This window comes from Piliocolobus tephrosceles, chromosome 14 (assembly GCF_002776525.5).
Source record: "Piliocolobus tephrosceles isolate RC106 chromosome 14, ASM277652v3, whole genome shotgun sequence".
NCBI classification, from domain to species: domain Eukaryota; kingdom Metazoa; phylum Chordata; class Mammalia; order Primates; family Cercopithecidae; genus Piliocolobus; species Piliocolobus tephrosceles.
The window spans coordinates 105703779-105730107 of record NC_045447.1 but is presented as its reverse complement, the minus strand read 5'-3'; the positions used below and the strand labels follow the sequence as shown (position 1 = coordinate 105730107).

The window sequence follows — 26329 nt, the reverse complement described above, 5'->3', positions numbered from 1 at the left end:
AGAACTCCACCAGGCAATCTGTTCTTGTCTTTTTCTAGATTAAAATCTTTGTATTCATGATTCTTATTTTTGATTCTCATTTTTCATTTTGTGCCATTTGTATATCCCCACAGGTCAGGATGGGCCCCGATGTTGATTCATTCTGCACCTTAGATTCATGTACAGATATTTACTTTATTAATATATTTGAACATTTTGAGTTAACTGTAGAGCCAAATGCACATAAGTGAGATACCATGGGCCCTTTGCCCAGTTTCCCCCAATAGTGACATTTTACAAAACTACAGTATATACCACAACCAGCATACTGACGTTGATGCAATCTACCAATCCTATTCAGACTGCCTCAGTTTTACTTGTACTCATTGGGGCATGTGTACGTGTGGGTATGTTTGGTTCTATGCAATTTTATCACTTGTGTAAAATCCTGTACCCATCACCATCATTAAGATAGAGAGTAGTTCTGCCACCATGAGAATCCTCATGTTGCCTTTTAATATCCATACCCAACTCCCTTCCAGGCTCATTCCCTCCTTAACCCCTGGCAAACAACAGTCTCCATTTCTATCATCTTATCATTTAAAACATGTTATGTAAATGCAATGATACAGTATGGAACCTTTTGGGACTTTTTTCAGTTGGCATCAATTTCTTTTCTTTTTCTTTTTTGAGATGGAGTTTCGCTCTATCACCCAGGCTAGAGTGCAGTAGTGCAATTTCGGCTCACTGCACTCTGTCCCCGGATTCAACAGACTCTCGTGTCTCAACCTCCCAAGTAGCTGGGACTACAAGCACCCACCACCACACCTGGCTAATTTTTGTATTTTTTCAGTAGAGATGGGGTTTTACCATGTTGGCCAGGCTGATCTCAAATTCCTGACCTCAGGTGATCTGACTGCCTCGGCCTTCCAAAGTGCTGGGATTACAGGCGTGAGCATCCGTGCCTGGCCTCAGTTGGCATCAATTTCTAAGGATTAAAATAAGTTGCTGTGCTAATTGATAGTTGTTCCTTCTTATTGCTGTGTAATGTTCTAGGATATGGATGTACCACAGTTTGTTCAGCCATTTACCTGCTGAAGAACATCTGGGTGGTTTATAGTTTGGTGCTATTATGAATACAAGTACATAATATATATGTTCATGTGACAGTGAACGTAGTTTTCAGTTCTCTGGGATAAACACCTAGGAGTGCAACTGCTGAGTCATTATAGAAAGCACATATTTAGTTTTCTGATAATGCCAAACTATTTTCCAGAGTGATCATACCATTCTATATTCCCACCAGCAATGTATGAGATGCAGCATTTGGTGCTGTCACTACTTTCAATTTTAGTCATTCTGATAGGTGTGTATTAAGACCTCAATGTGATTTCAACTTGAATTTTCCTAATGGCTAATGACGTTAAATACTGTCATGTACATTTCTGTCATTTGTATATTCCCTTTGGTAAATGTCTGTTCATATCTCCACCCCATTTTCTAACTGGATTTTTCTTTACTGTTGAGATTTAAAAGATTTTTATATATTCTAGAGACGTCTTTTGTCAAATATGTTGTTTTATAAAGATTTTCTCCCAGTCTATAGCTTGTCTTTCATCCTTTTATAGGATGTTCAAAGCAAAACCTAAATTTTTGTTTAGTTAAATGTATCACTTTTCCCTTTTACGGACAGTGCTTTTGTGTCAAGGCTTGAAAACTCTTTGTTTAATGTTTAAATGAAAAATCTTAAGACGTTTCCAAAAACACTAGTAGAACACTTTGGCCACCGAAGCGAGTAACCTTAATTTATTCCATCTGCTGGGAACATACTTTGGATTCAGCTATTGTTTCATAAAACTAGTATGTTTTATATTACAGTACCTGGTACATGGCTACAGTTTTCAAATGAAAGCTAAGAAATCTGCTTGTCTGTATGTTTACATATGCCTGTGCATGTAGGTATGTTACATATATGTGTTCTTTTTCTTTCTTTCTTTTTTTTTTTTTGAGATGGAGTTTTGCTCTTGTTGCCCAGGCTGGAGTGCAATGGCACGATCTTGGCTCACCGCAACCTGCACTTCCCGGGTTCAAGCGATTCTCCTGCTTCAGCCTCTCGAGTAGTTGGCATTACAGACATGTGCCACCATGCCCAGCTAATTTTTTTTTTTTTTTTAAGTAGGGACGGAGTTTCTCCATGTTAGTCAGGCTGGTCCTGAACTTCTGACCTCAGGTGATCTGCCTGCATCAGCCTCCAAAAATGCTGGGATTACAGGCTTGAGCTACTGCACCCAGCCATGAGTTATTTTTCTACCTCCAGACAGTATGGTCAAAAATTAATTCATAAAAGATTTCTATTTAATAGATTTAAAGAAAAATAAGCATTTCACATAAATTAAGTATTCTCTCAGCAATACAGAAACTAACACAAATGCTTTTCAAGTTCATGTGACTTGGGTAAGAATACATAATGCAGATATACAACTTTTAAATCCTCCCAGGATTTACTATCAAATAAGTTTATGTTACCTCCACTAGATATTTATAATTACAGAACTGAGTTCAATCTATGAACAAATGTGCAAGTGGGTGCCAGTATCCATTACTTTACGTTTACTGAGCACAGCAGTAAAACAAAAAAACCTCATCTATTAAACTTTTTAGGATTCTTGTTTTTGTGAAGACTGCCGAACATACACATGCTATAAAAGTAGCTAACAGAGAAATAACTTGATGATAGCTAGCTCTGTTTGTTATATCTACTCAAAAATAGCTCCCTATTGGTAATTCACACCTTAGGGTTTTGCTAATTTAAATGATGAATATTCATTGGATGTGTGCTCGTTAAGAGAAAAAGACTAATTTTTGCCCTAAAGTAGAATGACTTGTTTCACAGTAAGAGAAAGGAAGAAGTTAATCCAAAACAGAATAGATATAAGAAAGCTGTAGTAGGTTTGTGGAAGAGGAATCTTGGAAAAGGAATTTTACGTGTGGTCAAGCTGGCTAAGATCTGAATGAATTTATTTATAAGTTATCAAAATAATAAGCCTTAATAATACCAGCACTTTGGGAGGCTGAGGTAGGAGAATTGCTTGAGGCCAGGAGTTCAAGACCAGCCTGGGGAGTGTAGTGAGGCACTGTCTCTACAGAAAAGAAAACAGAGAAACAGAGTCCTCTCTATTGCAACTGCTCAGGTCTTTTTATAACTGTGTAACTTTCTATATTTTTTAACTGTGTAACTTTCTATATTTGCCTTTGAATACTTTTAATTATCACTCTGGTTAAATGAGTGACTATAGTTTCAGTGACCTGCAATCCTATTAATCAAGTGTTTTAAGCCTTTGACATTTTTTACTAGCTTCCCAAAATCAAACTCTAAACTTAAGTCTTTCTGACCTCGAGCTAACTTTGGGACTTCCAGAGGCACCCGAAACACCTCAAGAGAATTCTCTTTCATTATGAAGAGAAATAGTAAACAAGTCAGACTTATTCGACTAGGTTAGATGTGCATGGGAAGCACTGTCAAATAAGAAATGATGTTTAACCTTCTTTGAGTTAATTTGTACAAATAATGTGTTCCAGAAATTGTGTGCAATTCCTAGAAATCTGATAGACCTGGTCTAATGTTATCAGTCACAATTCTAGTTACCTTTAAAATGCTGTATACCACAGAAATAACTAAACTTCCTTATCAACTGCAACATTATTATAATGAACTCTCATCGGATATTTAACCATGGCCATTTAAAGTCTTGTCATCCAGAGATAGCTAATTGTTTTACTCTGGTACTTTCCTGAAAGCTATTGTAAGCAACTGTGAATCTAAAGTGTTTCATCTTTGAGGAGATGCAACGGAAAGGACTCTGACAAGCACAGGTTTCTGGTGTTACGGTCACACCATTGGACCGGGTAACAATTTCCAGAACTCTAGTGAAATAATTAACTAATTCATGATGCCGTCACAATGGCAATGACATTTTAACCTGAGTTTTGGAGGGGACACTCAAACCACAGCAGGATAGAAGGGACATTTTTACTATATCGAATCTTCTAATCCATAAACATGTCTCTCCACTTATTTAGATTTTGTCTGATTTTTTCATCACTATTTTGTGGTTTTCGGTATACAAGTCCTAACATATTTTATTAGGTTTACATCTGAATATCTTTTTTTTTTGGAGAGAAGGTCTCACTATGTGGCCCAGGGTGGAATATAGTGGCATGATCATGGCTCACTGCAGCCTTTATCTCCTAGGCTCAAGTGATCCTCCCACCTCAGCCTCCCAAGTAGCTGAGACTAAAGGCGAACACCACCACACTTGCCTAGTTTATTTCTTGTAGAGATGGGGTCTCACTTTGTTTCCCAGGCTGGTCTCGAACTCCTGGGCTAAAGTAATCCTCCTGCCTAAGCCTCTCAAAGTGCTGGGAATACATGCGTGAACCACCACGCCTGGTCTAGCGTCTTTTTTTAAGTGACTGTAAATGATATCACACCTTTAATTTCATTGCCCCCTTGCTCATTGCTAGTATAGATGGCTAGTATGAAATAAAATTCATTTTTATACGTTTATCTTATATCCTGTGACTCAGAAGTTTTTTTTATAAGCGGTATGATTTTTATTCAATTACTTTGGAAACCCAATTAATGCTTGAATCCAAAGGGTACAGAAAAAGGCCAAACATTTAAAAATAACAGATTTCATGATGATTTGTATGGGTTTTTTTCCTCATAATACGAATGCTTTCAGCAGGACAGTAAATTGCAAAACCTATCAAATCATATTAAGGCAGAAGACCAAGCTGTGGCTGCATTTAAAGCTATTCCTAGGAAAATAATCTTGGAGTCGGGAGCTCTTCTTCCCAGATGTCTGGTCAACTGACTCAGGAATGGCCAGTCCTGGAGTTGGTAGATGGGAGAAAAGGCCCTACCTCTCTTATCACTGCTCATGCTGCTGGCCCTCTGTGACGAGAACACTGTTCTTGCTTACATTCCTCATGCACACCACTGACCATCCATCTGATTCCTTCTACAGGGTAACCTGAGATAGCCAGGATGTTGGCAGTGATGGACCAGCTCAATGCCATACATCACTGAAGTTGCACAGCAGTTCAGGGAACCATGTACTGTCTGAGACATCATCACAGGTCTGAATAAACACACAACCATCATGGGAGCAGCTGGCGTGGGAAGACCAATATGGTGATCCCAGGTCACATCTTAAAACCAGGCAATATGATCTTTTTTTTTTTTTGAGATGGAGTTTCGTTCTTGTCGCCCAAGCTAGAGTGCAGTGGCGCGATCTCAGCTCACTGCAACCTCCGCCTCCCAGGTTCAAGTGATTCTCCTGCCTCAGGCTCCTGAGTTGCTAGGACTACAGATGACCACCACCATGCCTAATGTTTTTATTTTTTTGACGGGGTTTCACCATGTTGGCCAGGCTGGTCTTGAACTCCTGACCTCAGGTGATCCACCCCACCCCCTCAGATCCCAAAGTGTTGGGATTACAGGCGCAAGCCACCAAGCCTGGTCTATTTTTTTAGGTGTTTGTATGTACATTCCTTATGATTTTCTATAGAAGAAGCTTTATTCCTTTATCTGCATGACTTTTACTTCCTTTTCTTGCCATGGTCCACTGGCTAGAACTTCCAGTACAATGTCAAATATGAGTTGTGATTGCCTTGTTCCTGATTTTAGGCAGAAAGAATTCAGGCTTTCTCCATTAGGTATAATGGTAGCTGTAGGATTTTTGCAAAATGCTCATTATCCAGTCTACAAAGGTCTCATCTCTTTCTATTTTTGTGAGGATTTTCATCATGAATGGGTGTTGAATTTGATCAAATGCTTTTTCTGAATCAACTGCTATAGTCATGTAATCTTTTAGTCTGATAATACGATAATTACATTGATTTTTTTTTTTTTTTTTTTTTTTTTTTGAGATGGAGTCTCTGTCGCTCAGGCGGGAGTGCGGTGGTGCGATCTTGGCTCACTGCAACCTCTGCCTCCCAGGTTCAAGCGATTCTCCTGCCTCGGCCTCCTGAGTAGCTGGGATTACAGGCGCGTGCCATCGTGCCTGGCTAATTTTTGTATTTTTAGTAGAGACGGGGTTTCACCACGTTGGGCAGGCTGGTCTTGAACTCCTGACCTTGTGATCTGCCCACCTCAGCCTCCCAAAGTGCTGGGATTATAAGCATGAGTCACCTCGCCCAGGCTACATTTTTAAATATTGAGTCAGCCTTGCATCCCTGGAATAAATCCCACTTGGTGATGGTGCATAATTCTTTGTATATATAGCTGAATTAATTTATATTCATGAGGAATATCTGTTTTCTATCTTTTTTTTTTTCTTTTTTGAGATGGAGTCTCACTGTTGTTGGCCTGGGCTGGAGTGCAATGGCACGATCTCAGCTCACTGCAACCTCTGCCTCCCAGGTTCCAGCCATTCTCCTGCCTCAGCCTCCTGAGTAGGCTGACATTACAGGTGCCCACCACCAGGGTCAGCTAATTTTTGTATTTTTAGTAGAGATGGTGTTTCACCATGTTGGCCAGGCTGGTCTCCAACTCCTGACCTCAGGTGATCCACCCGCCTCAGCCTCCCGAAGTGCTGGGATTACAGGCATAAGCCACTGTGCCCGGTCTATCTTTTTTCTTAATATTGTCTCTATTTGGTTTTGGTAGCAGGTTAATAACCACATAAAATGAGAGAAATGTTCCTTCCTCTTCTATTTTCTGGAAGAGTCTGTATAGAACTGGTATTAATTCTGGTAAGAATTCTCCAGTGAAACTGGGTCTGGAGATTAGTTCAGAGATTTTAAATTACGAATTCAGTCTCCTTAACAGGGCCATTAAAATTATCTATTTCATATTGTGTGAGTTGTAGTAGTTTGTGCTTTTTAAAACAGGGTTCACTTCAGGCCAGGAACAGTGGCTCATGCCTGTAATCCCAGAACTTTGGGAGGCCAAGGAGGGCCAGATCACTTGAGGCCAGGAGTTTGAGATCAGCCTGGCCAACAGGATGAAAACCCACCTCTACCAAAAGTACAAAAATTTGTCGGGCATGGTGTGGCATGCTTGTAATCCCAGCTACTCGGGAGGCTGAGGCATGAGAATCGCTTGAACCCAGGAGGTGGAGGTTGCAGTGAGCTGAGTTTGCATCACTGCACTCCAGCCTGGGCGACAGGCATCCAAGTTGTCAAACTTACATATGGAGATTATTCATAGTATTTGCATTATCTTCTTGATTCTGGTAATCTGTATGGATAATTCTTTTTATTCCTGATATGCAACTGTTGTCTTCTTTTCTCTTTATTAGTCTCACTAGAGGTTTATTAATTTTGCTGAATTTTTTGGTAAGAACCAGATTTTTGTATCATTAATTTTCTCTATCGTTTCTGTTTTCAACTGCACTGATTTCTTCTCTTATTTTTATGTTTTTCCTTCTTCTTACTTTGCATTTATTCTGCTTTTATTCCTATCTAGTTTCTTCAGTTTAGACCTTAGGTTATGATTTAAAACCATCTTTCTTTCAGTTTTTAGTGCAACAGATTTCCGTCTCAGGACCACTTTAGCCACATTCCACATATTTTGATGTCGTATTTTCCTTTTCACTCAGTTCTACGTTTCTTTTCCTCTTGAGACTTTTTCCCTAATCATGGATAATTTAAAAGTATGTTGTTTATTTTTAAGAGTGTGGAGATTTTCCTTTTATTATTCTATTACTAATGAATAGTTTCATTCTACTGTGGTCAGAGAGCACACTCTGGTTTCAACTGTATTAATTGGCTGAGGTTTGCTTTATGGCCCAGGTTACAATGTATCTTAGCCAAGTTCTGTGGGAGCTCGAAAATAATTTATATTTTATAATTTATATTCTGCTATTTTTGGGTGAGGTGATTACTGAAAAATGTACGCTGAAGTCTCCAACTCTAGTTATAGATTTGTCTATTTCTCCTTTAATGTCTGTATCTTTTTATTTCATCTATTTTGTAGCTCTTTTGTTAGATGCATACAAATTTAGGATCACTGTTTTCTTTGTGTACTGACACTTTTATCATTATTTAATGCCCCTGGTAATTTTCTTTGCTCTGAAGTCTGTTTCATCTAATACAAACATGACCATTCCTGCTTCTTTTGATTAATGTTTGCATAGTATGTATTTTTTACCCTTTTACTTTCAACTCACCTGTATCATTATATTTGAAGTTTCTCACAGACAGCATATACTTGGCGAGTGTGTTTTTAACAACCTGCCAATCTTTTATTTGTTCTGTTTGTTTTTCTGAGACAGAGTCTCACTCTGTCACCCAGTCTGGAGTACAGGAGCGCGATCTTGCCTCACTGCAACCTCTGCCTCCCGGGTTCAAGCGATTCTCCTGTCTCAGCCTCCTGAGTAGCTGAGATTACAGGCGCCCGCCACCACGCCCTTAACTGTTTCACGCATACCTTAACTGACACTGCAGAGGAGGTGCTGGTGGTATGTGGCCTCATTGCTGCCATGCATTTGTAAATGGGAGGGATGCCTTGTTACTGCCCAGAAGGGATGGAAGTCTAGGCTTTCCATGTGGCCTCCACTGATGCCACCAGGCAGAGGGGCTCATTACTGCCCCCCACTAGAATGAAAGTCCTAGCTCTCTACTTTGTCTTCTCTGATACCCCTGTGACAGGGGAGGGGTCTTCAGCTTGGCAAGGGTGAAGTCCAGGCTCCCCACCTGGCCTTTGCTGATGTGGGTGGTGGTAGGGCCATAGTTTTTTCTATGGTGTCTGGCTAGAGTAGAGCAGTTACCGTTTCAAAATTTTCTGTCTTGCTAGGCTGCCCATCTTTTGATCCTTTGTCAAGGGAGCAGAATTTTTGTTGAGGCTTTTTTGGTCTATACTTGACACTTCCAGGTTGCCAGCTTCTTAAGTTCCAAGTTTGGGTATAAGAGGCAGAAAAGAAAACCCAGAACTTACTACTTTTAGGTCACTTGGTTACAAGGTCCTCAGCTGGTCTGCTTTCTTCCTTACATCTGTGAGTCTTCTTATGCTTGTTTTTATCTATAATGTCCAGGGTGTTTAGATGTATTTAGCAGGAGGAATAGGGAAAACTATATCTGCTTCATGCTTCCACAAGCGTAAGTCCAATCATTGACTTTAGTGGATTCATTTTTCTTTTTCTTTCTTTTTTCTTTGGTGAGACAGTCTTGCTTTGTCATCCAGGCTGGAGTGGAATGGTGCGATCTCAGCTCACTGCAATGTCCACCTCCTGGGTTCAAGAAATTCTCATGCTTTAGCCTCTCGAGTAGCTGGGATTACAAGTACCTGCCACCATGCCTGGCTAATTTTTGTATTTTTAGTAGAGACGGGGTTTCACCATGTTGATCAGGTCTTGAACTCCTGATCTCAAGTAATCCACTTGCCTCGGCCTTCCAAAGTGCTAGGATTATAGGTGTGAGCCACCGCGCCTGGCCGTTTTTTTTTTTTTTAATTGATGCAGGGTCTTACTATGTTGACCAGGTTAGTGCTGAACTCTTGGCCTCAAGCAATCCTCTCACCTTGGCTTCCAAAACTGGTAGGATTACAGGTATGAGCCACTGCATCTCGCCTAGTGAATTCATTTTGATGACAATTAAGAAAAAGTTACCTATTAAATATGATTAAATAATTCTTCCAATTCCCTTAAAAACATCCATAACTTTTTTGGATTGTTTTTTCACATCCATAAATATAACTAAAAAAAAGTCATACAAATTATGGAATTTACTCTTACCTTGTTCACTGCCATTTGCACAAATGTTAAGATTGACATATGCACAAGCAGGACCAGGAAGGGAAGATCCTCTGGTGAGTGTAATTTCCAGTTCAGATCCCTTCAACTGAGCACATGAGAACATATGACTGAGTAACTGTGACATGTGACTGCAATGTGCCACACCATCACGTGACACAGTGACTTCTCAGTAACAACAAGTGCTGTATACAACTCATAACATATTCAATTTCATTACTCAAAGTATCAAAAGCTACAATTTATATCTCATTTTTCTTCTCTTTTTATCCTGGTCTCTTAAAAATATATGCTCACTAAAAAAAGTCAAATAATTACACAATATGCAAAATAGAAAATGAAACTCGTCTCATTGAAAAAATAAAAAGCCACCTGTCTCACAGAATGAGACAGGAGAAAATGATTAAATAAGTGACTGAGATACATTTTAAATGATCAACTTTTTTTTTTTTTTCTGAGTCAGGGTCTTGCTCTGTCACCCAGGCTGGAGCACAGTGATGTGATCTCGGCTCACTGCAACCCCCACCTCCTGTGTTCAAGTGATTCTTCTGCCTCAGCCTCCCGAGTAGCTGGGAATATAGGCATGTACCACCATGCCCAGCTAATTTTTGCATTTTTAGTAGACATGGGGTTTCACCATCTTTCACCCAGGCTGGTCTCGCACTCTTGACCTCAAGCGATCTGTCCATTTGGCCTCCCGAAGAACTGGGATTACAGGTGTGAGCCACTGTGCCCAGCCTAAATGATCTACTTCTAAGTTATAAGCCAGTATCTTCCCTACCTTTAATATCATACTTTCATAAGTATATCTAAAATTCCTAGATGTAACAACAGAAATGCTACTGTGATTTTTCTTTTTTGGTACTGTACTTTTATGGAGAACCCACTACCAGAAGAGTTAAATGTTTCCGAAGCCAACTGCTGTTTACTTTTAATGATAATTACCAGAATCCACACACTGCCTTTTCTAGTTTTAGAAAAAACAGGCCCACATGGCCATTTTATTTCCGGGCAAAGCTCATGTACCCTCCTGGCTACGTTCCTCAAGAGAACTGTTGTGAAAACAGTTCTGTCTTCCTTCCCTGTTCCATCTTTTCTGGGCTTCCACTCTCTGACTCTCCCCACTACTGTCCAGAGCAATACTTCAAGACTGAGAGCTGTGCCAATCTCTACTGTGGGACAGAATATCAACACATGAGCACATAAAGTCAAACCTAATCTGAAACTCTTTAGCAGTTCAATGGAACTCAGGACTCACCTGTGTTTTTTCTTGAATAAGGACTTCATCTGATGGAGAAACTGGATATGGTTTCAAGGGAGCCTTTATGGTGGCAAATATGAACTCTGTGTGGCTTTCAATAACATTATTCAGATATCTTCCTTCCGACTTCGCTTTATAGTACACTGTGATTTCATCAGTTGGAACCAGACTGCACTGAAAGCACACACAGAAAATCTTAAAAGGGAAGTACATTCTGTTAATCAGAACTGAAGGAAGGTACTGTTGAACAAGGGCTACGGATCCCATGCTGAATCATCACGGAAGGGCAGTCACCCTTCCCTTCCTGCTGGGTGATCTGTAAGACTAACTGCACTGCAGTGTACGATTAGCTCTGTGTCCTCTTCACTACTCTTTGGGGACAGGGCATGTTTCTTCTCCTAGCACAATCAGTACTCATGAATGTTGAAACCAAGAAATAATTTAGAACCCACTTACAAAACTCTGAACTGATTCAGAGATCACAAGCACCCACTTATCTGCTGGAACAGCTTCCTCAGACCCTGAACCATCTGGGAAAAAAGCTATATGGTAGTTGTCACTGCCCTCTGTAGGGCAGAAATTCATGATTCTCTCACTAGCAGGGGCTTTCCAGCCCCTCTGCTCTCCAGGATGAGCTCTGTGCATATTCCTCAGCTCTCTAATAAGGAAAAACTACCCAACTCTGTCCAGATCCGGGAACCTCCCCTAAGCTAGAAGCCTGTCTATGCTGACTACACCTCTGCCCTTCTGCAAAGATACTACCACCTCTGATTACCTTCTGCCCCAGCCACAGCGGCTATTTTATAGAAGCCCAACGGAGATAAAAATAAATAAATAAATAAATAAAGGATGGGAAAAGGCACAGGCTGGCTGAAAGCTGCAATTTGGGAGTGAACACGTGGGGAGAGGAAGAGGAGTGCCTTTCCTGCAGAACACATTCCAAATGACTACAGATTAGTGACTGTCATGCACTGATCACTATGGCTGGTATTACCTGCCTCTCCTATCTTCCCCCAACAACCAAAACCAACAAAAAGCTACGGTAGCTTATTCTTAACTGACAAACTAACCTTTTTGCGAAGTTTCTGTATGCGATTGATGACTTCCCGAGCCATTCCTTCATCTACCATTGACTGGTCAGGAGTGACATCTAAGAGGACCAAAGCCTGTGGGGACGAACAGTGCACACCATGACAATCAAATAAGGAGAAACACTTCTTCCCAATTCAGCAAAATGTTATATTTAAATCTGGAGAGTCTATAATGCAGCACTATTCTTTCACACAAACGAGCAAAAGCAATAAAATTAATCTAGTTTATCATTCAGGTACTTCTTCATAATCAGCTAGTCCTCCATTTCTGGAGAAAGGTGTGCAGGTTTTTGTTTCTTCCTTTTTTTGTAGGGTGCTGCTCACAGGAGATGCCCTGGGACCACCTCTTATCAGAGTCCCCTAACATGACTCTGCTTTTTGACCATCTAAGAAATAGTATCAACTCTTCTAATAAGTAAGATCAATAATCATGAAGCCCTTGGAGCAGCACAGCTTTTCAGGCCACAACAAATGGATCAAAGGCCTCAGAGCAGTCAACTCCAAGTGACTTTCTTATACCATGACCCCTGTGACCTTCAGGTTTGTCAGAATGACTCAAGACAAATTCTACAATGGACCACAAAACTTTTTATGACTTGAACTGCCATATTTTTGCTAAGGTTAAAGTTTCTATCTCATCTTTGCTGAAGGTTGCTGATTATGATGTAGCAATAATGACACTACCACTTCTGTTACATAGCACACTGCAGAGTAAAATACACTCTACATAAGACTTGTACATCAGGCCTCATCTCATTTACCTTTGAGCAAAGAGAAGAAATGACTCGGCCAGGCGCAATGGCTCAACCCTGTAATCCCAGCACTTTGGGAGGCCAAGGCTGGTGGATCACGAGGTCAGGAGGTCGAGACCATCCTGGCTAACATGGTGAAACCCTATCTCTACTAAAAATATAAAAAATTAGCCGAGTGTGGTGGTGGATGCCTGTAGTCCCGGCTACTTGGGGGGCTGAGGTGGAAGAATAGCGTGAGCCTGGGAGGCGGAGGTTGTAGTGACCTGAGATCACGCCACTGCACTCCAGCCTGGGAAACAGAGTCCGACTCTGTCTCAAAAAAAAAAAAAAGGAAATGACTCACTTCACAAAGGCATCAGAGGTAATGAAATGGATGATAAACTCAAAACTCCAGTCAGTGAAGGGCCACTACAACATGTAAACCATGTCAAGAAACATCACATGATGACATGGACAACTTTTCAGGCCCCTAACATCTGCTGTAACGAGGAAGAACTGCCCACTGTCAGTGTTTAGAAACCCCCTCCTTGCCTTCCCCTGCCTTCTTTCCCAGCTACGATACCTCTGACTCCTTGCCACTGTCTTCCCATGCAGAGTTCTGTACATATCTAACTTAAGCGCCTGGGTAAAGGACTGAGGAGCTCGGCTTTCCTTTATGGAGGTGCTGTTCTACCTTCCCCTGCACATGGTATGCTAAGCACAGAGGGACCCTTGCAATATCCCCACACCCACATGTGAGATCTTACAACTATGCTGACTGGGGATGTGTGGTCATGACCGCAAAGAGATGGCCTCTTCTCCAACGTGGCAAAAAATAATGACCCCGGAATCTAAAACAGCCTGTATATTCTCTTCAAGGAGTGTTCCCTGACCACCTTCACCTCCATATCAATTTCTGGATAGTAGCCCTCTGTGTACTTATTTCTACCAGATAACTTATCAGGTAGAATACTAAGAACTGGCTTAATTTCCGGTGTCCTTGACTGACTCGTTCCTTAAAGGGTTCATTTTTGTGCAACCCCACACTTGGGACAATTACATGTAGAAATCACAAAATACTTACGTATTCATTCAACAAATGCATATGTTTTTTTTTTGTTTTTTTTTTTTTTTTGAGACGAAGTCTCGCTGTGTCGCCCAGGCTGGGGTGCAGTGGCCGGATCTCAGCTCACTGCAAGCTCCGCCTCCCGGGTTCACGCCATTCTCCTGCCTCAGCCTCCCAAGTAGCTGGGACTACAGGCGCCCGCCACCTCGCCCGGCTAGTTTTTTGTATTTTTAGTAGAGACGGGGTTTCACCGTGTTAGCCAGGATGGTCTCGATCTCCCGACCTCATGATCCGCCCGTCTCGGCCTCCCAAAGTGCTGGGATTACAGGCTTGAGCCACCGCGCCCGGCCAACAAATGCATATGTTAAGGGCATAATAATATATTAGTTTAGTAAAGCCAATCTAAACCACGTAACTGGTTTATTTTTGCCCTGACACAAGCTGTCAACACAATCAGGAAAGGCATAGGCAAATACTTTCTCCTCTTAGGCTCTCATCTCTTGGTAAAGAAATGTTCTAGGAAACAGAAAAATACCTGAGCATCTGAGTGTGCTTCAAATTGCGCAGTCCCACCTGTGGCCTGATCAAAGGTGTACATGAGGCGGATGTCTTCATCATGCAATTCATGGCCTTCCACAACAATGGTCCCTATGGAGAAGCAGCTACATTGTTAATCAGCTTCCCCTCTTCAAGCTGCCCCACTACCTATGTATTATGCCCCTTCTTGATGAAAATTTCACAACAGCAAAGCCACAGAGGCTTCAAGAGATCATTTCCCTCTGACTCATGTCATGGTTGTAGCCAAGATATGACAAACTTTCTTTAGATTACACTATGCTACCTTGAAGACAGTTAAGTCATCACCAGTACCTACTGTTGCATATAAACTCTCAGGTCCAAAGACATGACAAAGCTAAGAGAAGGCACCAAGAGGCAACAAATGCTCACCATAAACACAGAGCAGCAGGACATAATGAAGAAAACACAGTCTTTAGAGAGAAAGTGAACTTAGGTCCACTATTTGCTGGTTGCATGACATGGTGTTCTGCTACCTGCTGAGCAAGGTGTGGGGAGGCTAAAATGAGACGGGCAGTGTGCAGTACTGAGCATCACGCCTGTCCACGGAGGCATGTGCAGTACTGAGCATCACGCCTGTCCACGGAGGCATGTGCAGTACTGAGCACCACGCCTGTCCACGGAGGCATGTGCAGTACTGAGCACCACGCCTGTCCACGGAGGCAGTGCGCAGTACTGAGCACCACGCCTGTCCAGGGAGGCATGTGCGCAGTACTGAGCATCACGCCTGTCCAGGGAGGCAGTGCGCAGTACTGAGCATCACGCCTGTCCAGGGAGGCATATGCAGTACTGAGCATCACGCCTGTCCAGGGAGGCATATGCAGTACTGAGCATCACGCCTGTCCAGGGAGGCAGTGCGCAGTACTGAGCATCACGCCTGTCCACGGAGGCATGGGCAGTACTGAGCATCACGCCTGTCCAGGGAGGCAGTGCACAGTACTGAGCATCACGCCTGTCCACGGAGGCATGGGCAGTACTGAGCATCACGCCTGTCCAGGGAGGCATATGCAGTACTGAGCATCATGCCTGTCCAGGGAGGCAGAAATGTGCACAACTGCTGATGACAACACCCCTGCCGATAGGGAGGCCCACTGTCGTCACTGACGATGACCTTCTTGGGCTCTCAGAACCAGGGTGTCATTTTTATGTTTACTTTGTCACTGTGTTCTGAAGATGATCCTGTTTTCCATCAGTGCAGAACAGTCTACTCGGAAACTAGGCTTTTAATTTCAAATAAGGTTTATCTCAGGAATTTTTGATGCTTTGGCTATCTGGTGAAACAATTTAGATTTGTGACTTGAAGGTTCGTAACACTGTCATTTTAATATTTTGAGTTGATTAGTAATTAGTAGTAACTTGAGTTTTAGCTGCTAATGTCTTATGTTTTATTAATCCTATCTAAATATTTGGGGAATCCTAGGGACAGTTCCCCCAATTTCCTTAGCCACTCATCTGATTTATGAATCCTCAAATCTCTCTTCTCAAGACATCTCCCAGCTTATGATCTTCAACTTCGGAGGAAGCCCTAATAACAAACAACTTGTGTCCCAGGATAGTTACAGGATGTCAGACAGCCACACTCAGACCATGTATGACTCTAATCATGGCAGAGCTACAAATTTCTGGGCACCCTGAAATGCTCTGTATAGGGGTGGCAAGATGGGGCTGATCTCCCTTTCCTAATCCCATCATTTGGCTAGGTACCCCACACACTGTTTTTATATTACCCTACACTTTCCCTTTATAATAATTACCAAAACCATAATTATTTTCCCAAATCTTCAATGTCAGCAAGCATCATGAGAGGAAGGACAAAATCATCCTAGGCTCCAGGGATCCTCCCACTTTAGCCTCCAGAGTAACTGGGATGGCCGGTGCATACCACCACACCTGGCTAAGTGTGCCCAGCTGTTTTCTTTCTAAACTGTAAGAATTATTTATAATAAACATTTGTATCAACAGGAAAAACAGCTTTATTTAAGAAAAGGACGGCTGGGTGCAGTGGCGCACACCTGTAATCCCAGCCCTTTGGGGGAACCAAGGAGGGTGGATCACCTGAGGTCAGGAGTTAGAGACCAGCCTGGCCAACATGGCGAAACCCTGTTTCGACTAAAAATACAACAATTAGCCAGGCGTGATAGTGCACAAGCTGTCAACAGTATCAGGAAAGGCACAGACAAATACTTTCTCCTCTTATGCTCTCATCTCTTGGTAATCCCAGCTACTTGGGAGGCTGAGGCAGGAGAATCACTTGAACATGGGAGACAGAGGTTGCAGTGAGCTGAGATCGTGCCACTGCACTCCAGGCTAGATGACAGAGTGAGATTCTGTCAAGAGGAGAGAAGAGAGAAAAGAGAAGAAAGAGAAAAGAGAAGAAAACAAAAGAGAAAAGAAAAGGAAGTGAGCGATATTAAAAGTCAAACAGTAGCCTAAAAAATCCCTCAGCCTGAGGACATGATCGGTGCCCGTGTCTTTGTAGACACCTACCAGTCTTCTGGAATTGCTCTAGTTCCTCACTGCTCAACTGCTTGATGGACGTCATCACTGCCTTAAAGGCTCCCTTCAGACGCTTCCCCAGGACCATGTGATCTGGTTCTGCCCTTAGCCGAATGCCATACTTGTTTTTATCTGTAGACAGTGTAACTTTTCGAACATTCAATTCCTACAGTTAGTGCACAAGAAGAAACAAAAATGAGAAATGGAAACATACGTTACACAAAAACGTATGTCCAGAGTAGCATTATTCCTAGGAGCCAGAAAGTAAGAACACCTCAAGTGTCCACCAACTGTGAATGGATAAACAAAATGCGGCACACACATGCAATAGAATATTTGGCAATATGAAGGCCTAAAGCACTCATACATGCTACAACACAAATTAATGTGAAACATTATGCTAGGTGAAATATGCCAGACATAAATATTACAAATTGGATGATTCTACTTATATGAAATGTTCAGAGAAGGCAAATCCAGAGACAGCAAATAGGTTCGTGGATGCCGGGAAATGGTCAGATATTGAGGGGAAAATAGTGTGGGAATGCTAATGAATACTGGGTTTCTTTCTGGGATGATGAAAATGTTCTAAAACTGTGGTATGGTTGTACAATTCTATAAATATGTTTAAAAAGCAGCGACTTGTATGGTAAGAAGAAAATGCTTGTTATGAAGATCTATCAAGACAGTTGAGCAAAACAGAAAAAGGACTCCAGAACGAGAAATATAAACTTCATCCCTCAGAGGTAACCTCTGTGCAAGCAATTTCAGAGTACCACAAGGATAACTATCAACTAAGCAGAAGATCAGTTAAACAGAACACTTCATGCTTCAGTCATGCTATTGAGGATTACTGATGCGGCAGGGATAGTGATGGTGCAGTAGCAGATGGGAAAATGAGAACAATAGCTTGAAGCAAATAATACCAAATGTTTAGTTTTGCCATGATATTTGGCTACATTAATTAATCTCATTTTAAGTGAAGTAATTAATTTTTAAAATTTTCAGCTGGGTGTCGTGGTGCAAACCTGTAATCCTAGCACTTCGGGAGGCCAAGGTGAGCTCAGGAGTTAGAGACCAGCCCGGGCAACATGGCGAAACTCCATTGCTACAAAAGCCTGTACTATTATGCCTAATTTCAGCCACTTGGGAGGCTGAGGTGGGAGGATTGCCCGAGCCCAGGAGATGGAGGCTGTAGTGAGCCAAGATCACATCACTGCACTCCAGTCTGGGTGACAGAGAGAGACTTTGTCTCAAAAAAAAAAAAAAAAAAAAATTTCTATTTTATGCATATCCACAGATACTAATTTCAGAATTTACAATCTAACTTTTGGTTTCTAATATTCTCCGGAATTTTCAAGCAACCGAAAACCAAATATAGAAATTAACATTTTCTACAATAATGATTTTAAATATTACCTGTGAAAAGAATCAACAATGAAATTTAAAAAAATACTTGTTTTGTATCATCACAAAGAAGATGAGGTAAAACATATTTGTTTTTAAAACATCATGGAATAAAAATGTTTAGGAAAACAACTGACACTATAATCTAAACTTTGACCCCAAAACTCCACTTCTGGAATCTATCCAATATCCATACACTGATATATGCATATATATACACACATAGCTTTTGTTTGTAATCAGAAACCTAAATTCCAAACAACAGGAGAGTAATTAAATAAATTATGAAGCAGCCAGGAAGTGAGACTCCAGGGAGAGATGGCGTGGAGAGAGGCTCACTATGCTAGTGCTTTGACTTTTACATGCAAGGTCACTTATCACTTGCACAATTTGGAGGAACAAAGTTTCTTTGGTAGTTATCAAAAAGTACTTCAGAAGGCCAGGCACAGTGGCTCATGCTTGTAATCCCAGCACTTTGGGAGGCCGAGGCGGGCAGATCACTTGAGGTCAGGAGTTTGAGACTAGCCTGACCAACATAAAACCCCATTCTCTACTAAAAATACAAAAGTTGGCTGGGCGTGGTGATGAGTGCCTGTAATTCCAGCTACTCAGGAGGCTGAGACAGGAGAACTGCTTGAACCCAGGAGGTGGAGGTTGTGGTAAGGCACCACTGCAGTCCAGCAGAACAGAGAAGAACAGAACAGAAGAGAACTTCAGGGAAGTGAATGAAGATGACAGATGATAGGTAAAGAAATTCATTGATCTTGAAATATTTTTAAAATAATTATAACAAATTTATGTTGATTCCAAGCACAGTGTAAAATATCATGGATTATTACATTTGTTATGAATATACTAATAAAAATACATTATACGGTCATTATGTACTTTGAAGATTTTTCATCAAAATAATGTTCTAAGTCTTTCTGTACCAAAAACAGACAAATCATCTACCTTACCTCAATGATATACTTCTCCAAAGACTTGATATCTTTAAGAGCTTCTGGATCTTGATGGATAACCACAATTTCTTTCAAAGGATACTAGGAGGAAAAGGGAGGGGAAAGTTCACTCAGCAGCCAGTCCTCTAAACTGAAGAGAAATGGAATATTAAATGTTTATTTGAATCTCAAGCTCTAGACTAGTCAGGCTGGACTAGTACTAAGTCGTTCATACTCTCACTGCAGAAAAGGAAAAAGGCCATTGGTGGAAGCTCTCTATATTAAGAAAGCATTCCAAAGAGTTAATTATTTAGGTCTGTGCCATGTAAAATAGAAGTAAAATTTCAAACCTTTATGGGAATGGTTTTTCGGTCTCTGATCACTCTTCCAAGTTCAATCACAGACTGCATCTGAGACATTGCACTCTCTGTTTTCTTGTCAATCAATTCTTCTCTGAGTGGTAGAGGTAGGAATACGAAAGAGATTAGATTTAAAAGGAGAAAACTGAAGGTACTAGGCATGCATAAAAGAGGAAGAGGGTCAGGCTAGAGAAGTGTGGCGAAGCCCTCCTGGTGAAGCACCGGGGGAAGGGCAGTGCAGTGCCTGCCGCTCAGCACCTGGCACCTCCCCAAGGGGCATGCACACACCCCATCTGCTGCAGCTCTACAAAGGGGTTCCACACCAAGCATCCCTGCTACCATGTACCAAAGTGGGCCCCATCCTGCAGCCCGAGGAGTTCATGTCAGCTGGGGTGGGAGGCAAGGCACAGATGGAGCTGAAGCAGGGAAATGCCTCCTCTCCCCAACATGCCTGAGCAAGTCTCCCCTCCTTGGCACAGGTGAGGCTTATTTCTATTTGATTCCTACCGAACACGGGGCAGCATGAGGTAGTGGATGCTGAGTGTGTCCTTGTCCTGAACAGAAACAGGGTCAATCAGCACCTTTAGATTCTGGTACATCAATTCCGTGAGAAAAGGTGTGTAGGGAGCCTGTATGAAGACACAGGACATCATGTCAGTCATCGACAACTTATCTCATTTATACTCAGAAACAACTAAACATGTTAGAGAATGACACAGTAATATGCACCAAAAGGGGCCTGAGGTTACAAAACATGCTCTGTGAATGAGAAATGGCCTCATATCCCTGAAGCATCGCTGCAGGACTGCAGCTAGAAAAACCCAAAGCACCTCTAGAATTCTGAAGGATGTCTAAAATAGAAAGAGGAGCACCTAACGATGTATCAGCCAAGTCAATATGCACAGAGGACTGACTGTCCCAAACCTCAGAAACCTTATCTGTAAACTGGGGAAAATATCCCCTGCTTCACAGGATGAAGGTGATGAGATCAGGCATGGAGAGCACCAGGCACAGGACCTTGTCAAAGCAGATTTTCGTTCGGTTAAGGAATACATAGGAGCCTTATAACATGGAGTAGCAGAAACAGGATAAAAAGAACTAAAGTTGGAGCCGTTTCACTTTTATATTATTTAACTAATATCTGACCTGATAGGAACATATATCAAACTACTACTTGCATGTTTTCCTCTCAATGCTAAGTTAAAGTATTTTTTGTGATATATATATATATATTTACTCAGACAGGTATTAGCTGAAGAACCTCCCTGCTACTCACAATTATGGCAATCCACATTAAGATGAGCTATATCTTACTTTGAACTGTAGATCCTCGTTCTAGAGCCAAGGGCCCTGACAATATATGTCAAGGGCCCTGACATATATTGTACTGCCAGAAATTGTAAGAAAGAATCTAGTATTTCTTAGTCCTTATTTAACATGTATAAAGCTAACAAGAATTCTGAAAAGGAACTAGAGCTATAAGGTGTTATAAAACTTCTATTTCTATTTTTGGCAGAATAATACAGGACAGATATAAACAGAGGATACTGCAGCAAGTGGGTGCTGAAGGCAGCCCATAGGCCAAAGGGTACTAGAAAGAAGGCAATCATCTTACCATAAGTCTGCAAAGAGAAAGCAGAACACTAAACAAGGTTTCTAGGGCCATGACACAATCCTCCATCCCATTTTCACCCTAATGAATAAAAAGCAGACATAAACATTAAACTGCTAAAGTAAGTGTTTATCATTAAAAAAAATAAGTTTATTAAAAAGAGGCAATCTTCAAAGAGCATGCAGCATACAGACAGGACAAGAGACAGAGAAAGGAGAAAGGGCGTTGACCACAGGCCATCTAGGGTCGGTGCCATCAGGGTGGCCTGCAGGGCAGTGCAGGAGGCCTGGCCAGGATGTGCACCTGCTGTTCCACTGACTATCCCCACCTGAGGTGAGCTGATAGGAAAGCAAAGCCTAACTGTAGGACCCGAAAGCTGAAGGTAGAATGGATCTACCCACAACAGACAGAAGCAGTTGCTAACTGAAAACTTTAAAGTACCTTTAAATAAGATTTCTTATGTTAAAAATTATATGCTGTGTATTAAAAAAAAATACCAATTCATTGTAGGAAAAATAAAGACGATAAAAAAATTTCAACCATAACTAAGTGATCCAGAGACAACTACTGCAAGCATCTTAGCATATGTCCTTCGAGATACATCTGTGCAAAAATGAAATTACAGTTGTGTTGCAGGCTTTTATTAATGCATTTTAAGACATGATTGGCCAGGCACAGTGGTTCGAGAGGCTGAGGCCAGTGGATCACCTGAGGTCAGGAGTCTGAGACCAGCGTGGCCAACATGGTGAAACCCTGTCTCTGCTAAAAATACAAAAATTAGCCAGGCGTGGTGGCAGGAGTCTGTAGTCCCAGCTACTCAGGAGGTTGAGGCAGGAGAATCGTTTGAACCCGGGAGGCGGAGGTTGCAGTAAGCTGAGATCATGCCACTGCACTCCAGCCTGGGTGACAAGAGTGAAACTCCATCTCAAAAAAAAAAAAAAAGAAAGACATATCTGATGGGTAGTGGGAGCCTTCACTGGGCCTGCAGTAAAGAGACCTCGCTCTCTCTATTATGTATCATTGTTATTTACGTACCTGGCTTAAGTCCTGAGACCAGGACCTATGCTCTGCTCATCCTAAACCCCCAACAGCTACAGGAGTTCTGTACAGAGCAAATAACTGACTCCCTTGTGGTAAAAGGAAGTATCCCTCTCAATACTAAAGCCATATCTGCCAATATTTTTATAAAATATTCGCATGATTTTATTTTGAATTTTATTTTTTTTTGAGACGGAGTCTTGCTCTGTCACCTGGGCTCGAGTGCTGTGGCCGGATCTCAGCTCACTGCAAGCTCCGCCTCCCGGGTTTACGCCATTCTCCTGCCTCAGCCTCGAGAGTGGCTGGGACTACAGGCGCCCGCCACCTCGCCCGGCTAGTTTTTTGTATTTTTTAGTAGAGACGGGGTTTCACCATGTTAGCCAGGATGGTCTCGATCTCCTGACCTCGTGATCCGCCCGTCTCGGCCTCCCAAAGTGCTGGGATTACAGGCTTGAGCCACCGCGCCTGGCCGATTTTATTTTGAATTTTCAGAGGTCTGCTTGGTGTAGTCCTGTTTGTGCCCTGACATTCTCCCTCCAATATAACATGTACATAATTGTGTTGTGAAAATAATGCAAATGACTTTTAGAATTTATAGATCCCTATTCCTCAAACGACAAATATAGTTAAAATGCAATGTAAAAGGAAAAGAAAAACAAAGCTTCAAAAACTGAGAGCATCTGAAAATGTTCCTCTCCCTTCTGGCTATTCTCATATTTCTTCTACTTTCAAACTTCATACACTTTTTGCTTTTCCCAACAGCAGTCTGCACTTACCTTTAATCTTCTGCGGTTCATTCTAACATACCAATTGGTCAGAATATCTACAAACTTGACCAGGCGAGGCACCACAGTATAAAGCCTATAAGCTAAAAGACAGACAAGTCAATCAGGCAGCAAGTGGGTTACCAGGCATCTGGGGTGGGGAGAGGGCTGGATACAACAAAGAATGGGCAGCTCCTTCCATCCAAGGGCCTCCACTTACTAAGGAGAAAAGAACCAAAATGAAGCAATCACATAATGACTGTTTGTTGAGGATGTGCTACAAGGTAGTCAGGGTGTTTAGGGGTGCACACAAAAAAACCACCATGTGAGTCACATGCAAATTCCCACTGGTCAGTGAGAAAAGGCAAAAATTCCAGTATGTGTGGATCAAAGTCCAAGGCTGCCCACTACACAACTGTAGGAAGTGCCATTTACACGGAGTTGTGCAATTTGACAGCATCAACAACGCCCAACTTCTTTCCATTGTATCACACTGTACTTCAACTAAAAGTCAAAAAGCACAAATCAGATGCTAAGAGGCACAGCATAGGCCAGTGATTCTCAAACAATAGCAATTTTGCCCTGCGGGAAACATTTGTCAATGTTTGGAGAAACAGTTTCCTTGTCACAACTTGGAGGGTAGCATGGTGCTACTGGAATCTAATGGGTGGACCCCAGGGATGCTCCTCAGTTATAATGCACAGCACAGCCCCACCACAGACGATGATCTGGCCCAAACTGTCCACAGTACTGCAGTTGAGAAACTCTGACACAGGCTATGAATAAAATAGAACTGGCCTTCTAAACATTAAAACAGTTGAGTAAAAACAGCAACAGAGGGAGTGAAGGTCTTGAGGAATTAGGAGGATCTGAAGGGTTCCCTGAGAAACTCAGAGATCAAGTAGGAAAGAAAGGGTGTTTAGCCAATTGTGTCTGAGGCAAGGCTTATTTCAAGGATTCTCATTCACCTCCCCTTTAATTAATACTCTTTGTTGAATAAAAACAAGCACCAAAAACAAAAAGAGTAAGACCAACACTTAGAAACAAATACAACTTATAATAATGCAAAGAGTCCAGGGAGAGTTAATGAGGCTTCTGGTCTAGGTTAAGAGAGGAGAAGTCGCAACGCGCAGAGCTGCTCTCTGCTGCTTTCACAAAGACCAGAATTCAGGGGCCAGTGGGCTGAGCTCCAGGCCAGAGTCATTAGTTGGTCACACTTTCTGTGACAGGTGATTTCAGTAACTGAGTCCTATCTAAATGATTTCTAGGGTTCACGGCACTTTTTATCTTCCAGGAAGCTCAGCATTCCTATGTTCTGGTTTCAACTCTGAGGGAGTAAATGAACCCAAATGAACCCCACATACAAATAAACACACAACACACGGGGGCAACAGCAGCAGCCACTACCCAGGCCACCACCACCCTATGAGGCAGGTCCTCTCACACCCACAGTGCTGCTGAGGGAGTGGAGGACATGAAGCTGACAGGCTGGCAGAGCCAGGACTTAAACACGACCCACAAAACATGGCTGCCGACCTCTACTTTTCAGGCAGACCAGGCTCCAGCCAGGATGCACACTCCAGACCCAGCTTCACAGGAGGTCATGGCAGCTGGTGCCCAAATATTGAAGAGGCTTGGGCAACAATCCCTACGTTTCCCACCCACTCGTATCACTCAGGAGGGAAAAGCAGACACAGGTGTGAGCACATCTGGGGAGAGCGTGCTGGGCTCCCAGTGCCCTCGCCAGGGCAGCAATTAGCCTCACTCACTTCCATCTTCATCTATGTCTATTTGAGCAACAGCTGGACCGTCGTGATCCTTCCACATGTTTAACAAGGAGGATAAATCCTTTAGCAGTCCTTTTGTGCTAAGTGGGGCAGCACCGCCCACTCCAGGGAGCAGCATGTGACCGTATCTAGGCTAATGGTGAAACCCAGGTCTGTGGCGGCCACTGCTCCTGCCCAACAGCAGCAGGAACCGCAGAGCCCTATGAGGGTGGATTTGCCTTGCCCTCTTTGGCCTCATTGTGACCCAGGGCCTCTGCCCACCCACTTTAACTGATCGTCTCAGGTGTCCCAGATTTCTCACCTGGACCTATGGTTATGACTATCTCAAACCTTAAGGAAGCCAACGTAACGTACTTTTTGAATCTCTGCAAAATTACCCAACAAACTCACTGTTGTTAGTTAATAGAAATACAGCAAAATGTTCATTTCATTATTGCTCTTCTGACTTTTCTAATTTTTCTGGAAAAGAAGGGGACTATTTAGTAATGAAAATAGACCTAAAAATAAGTTATAAATGCACTAATAACAAGTATTATTTATTGAGTACCTATTATCTGCCAGCTACTTTATGGAAATCGTCTCTACTCAAGCCTTACAAACACTACTGGGTATTCTGCAGATAAAGAAACTGAAGGTCAAGACAGAATGAGTAAGAGTGGCATCTGATGGCACAATGGGGTGATTACAGTCAACAATAATTTCTTATACATTTAAAAACAACTAGAAGGGCATAACTGGGATGTTTGCAACACAAAGATATGATAAATGCTTGAGGTGATGGATATCCCATTTACCCTGACGTGATTATTACACACTGTGCATACAAAATATAAAAATATCTCCTGTACCCCATAAACATATACATCTACTATCTATCCATTAAAAAAAAAAAAGGAAATTGATGGTCAGACTTTTAGGCAACTCTCCGGATTGGGAACAAGTGGTAGAGCTGGGCTCCGAACCCATGGCTATCCAGCTCCAAAGCTCTTCTGTGGAGTGTTGAGACCGCCAGGACATCCCCTAAACACAGAATTCCCCAGGGCTTTTTTTTTTTTTTTAAAGATGGCGTTTCACTCTTGTTGCGTAGGCAGTGGTGCAATCTCAACTTACTGCAGCCTCCGCCTCCCACGTGGTTCAAGCAATTCTCCTGCCTCAGCCTCCTGAGTAGCTGGGATTACAGGCACTTGCCTCCATGGCCAGCTAACTTTTTTTTTAAATAAATTTTCAGTAGACATGGGGTTTTGCCATGTTGGCCAGGCTGGTCTCAAACTCCTGACCTCAGGTGACCTGCCTGCCTTGGCCTCCCAAAGTGCTGGGGATTACAGGTGTGAGCCACCACACCAGGACAGAAGTCCCCAAGGCCTTGAAACAAAGACATCACGACAATTAACAAGCCTTAACAAAACTATATGAGAGGTAAAAGGAAACAGTTAATTTTCTGTCTCTCTCAATATTTCCACTAT

At 42.2% G+C, this 26329-nt stretch overlaps 1 protein-coding gene across 1 annotated transcript in view; it reads right to left on the bottom strand.

The window, feature by feature from the left end:
- IARS1 (isoleucyl-tRNA synthetase 1) overlaps nucleotides 1-26329 on the bottom strand; it is a 76643-nt gene that overhangs the window by 12030 nt on the left and 38284 nt on the right. Inside the window, exons 21-30 of the mRNA XM_026449425.1 lie at nucleotides 23092-23183; nucleotides 21281-21358; nucleotides 20173-20294; nucleotides 19657-19759; nucleotides 19325-19408; nucleotides 16950-17124; nucleotides 14422-14534; nucleotides 12069-12164; nucleotides 10996-11172; nucleotides 9720-9825 (exon numbers count right to left, since the gene is read on the bottom strand). Coding sequence (XP_026305210.1) covers nucleotides 9720-9825; nucleotides 10996-11172; nucleotides 12069-12164; nucleotides 14422-14534; nucleotides 16950-17124; nucleotides 19325-19408; nucleotides 19657-19759; nucleotides 20173-20294; nucleotides 21281-21358; nucleotides 23092-23183 — 1146 coding nt within the window. The remainder of the gene's footprint in view (nucleotides 1-9719; nucleotides 9826-10995; nucleotides 11173-12068; nucleotides 12165-14421; nucleotides 14535-16949; nucleotides 17125-19324; nucleotides 19409-19656; nucleotides 19760-20172; nucleotides 20295-21280; nucleotides 21359-23091; nucleotides 23184-26329) is intronic.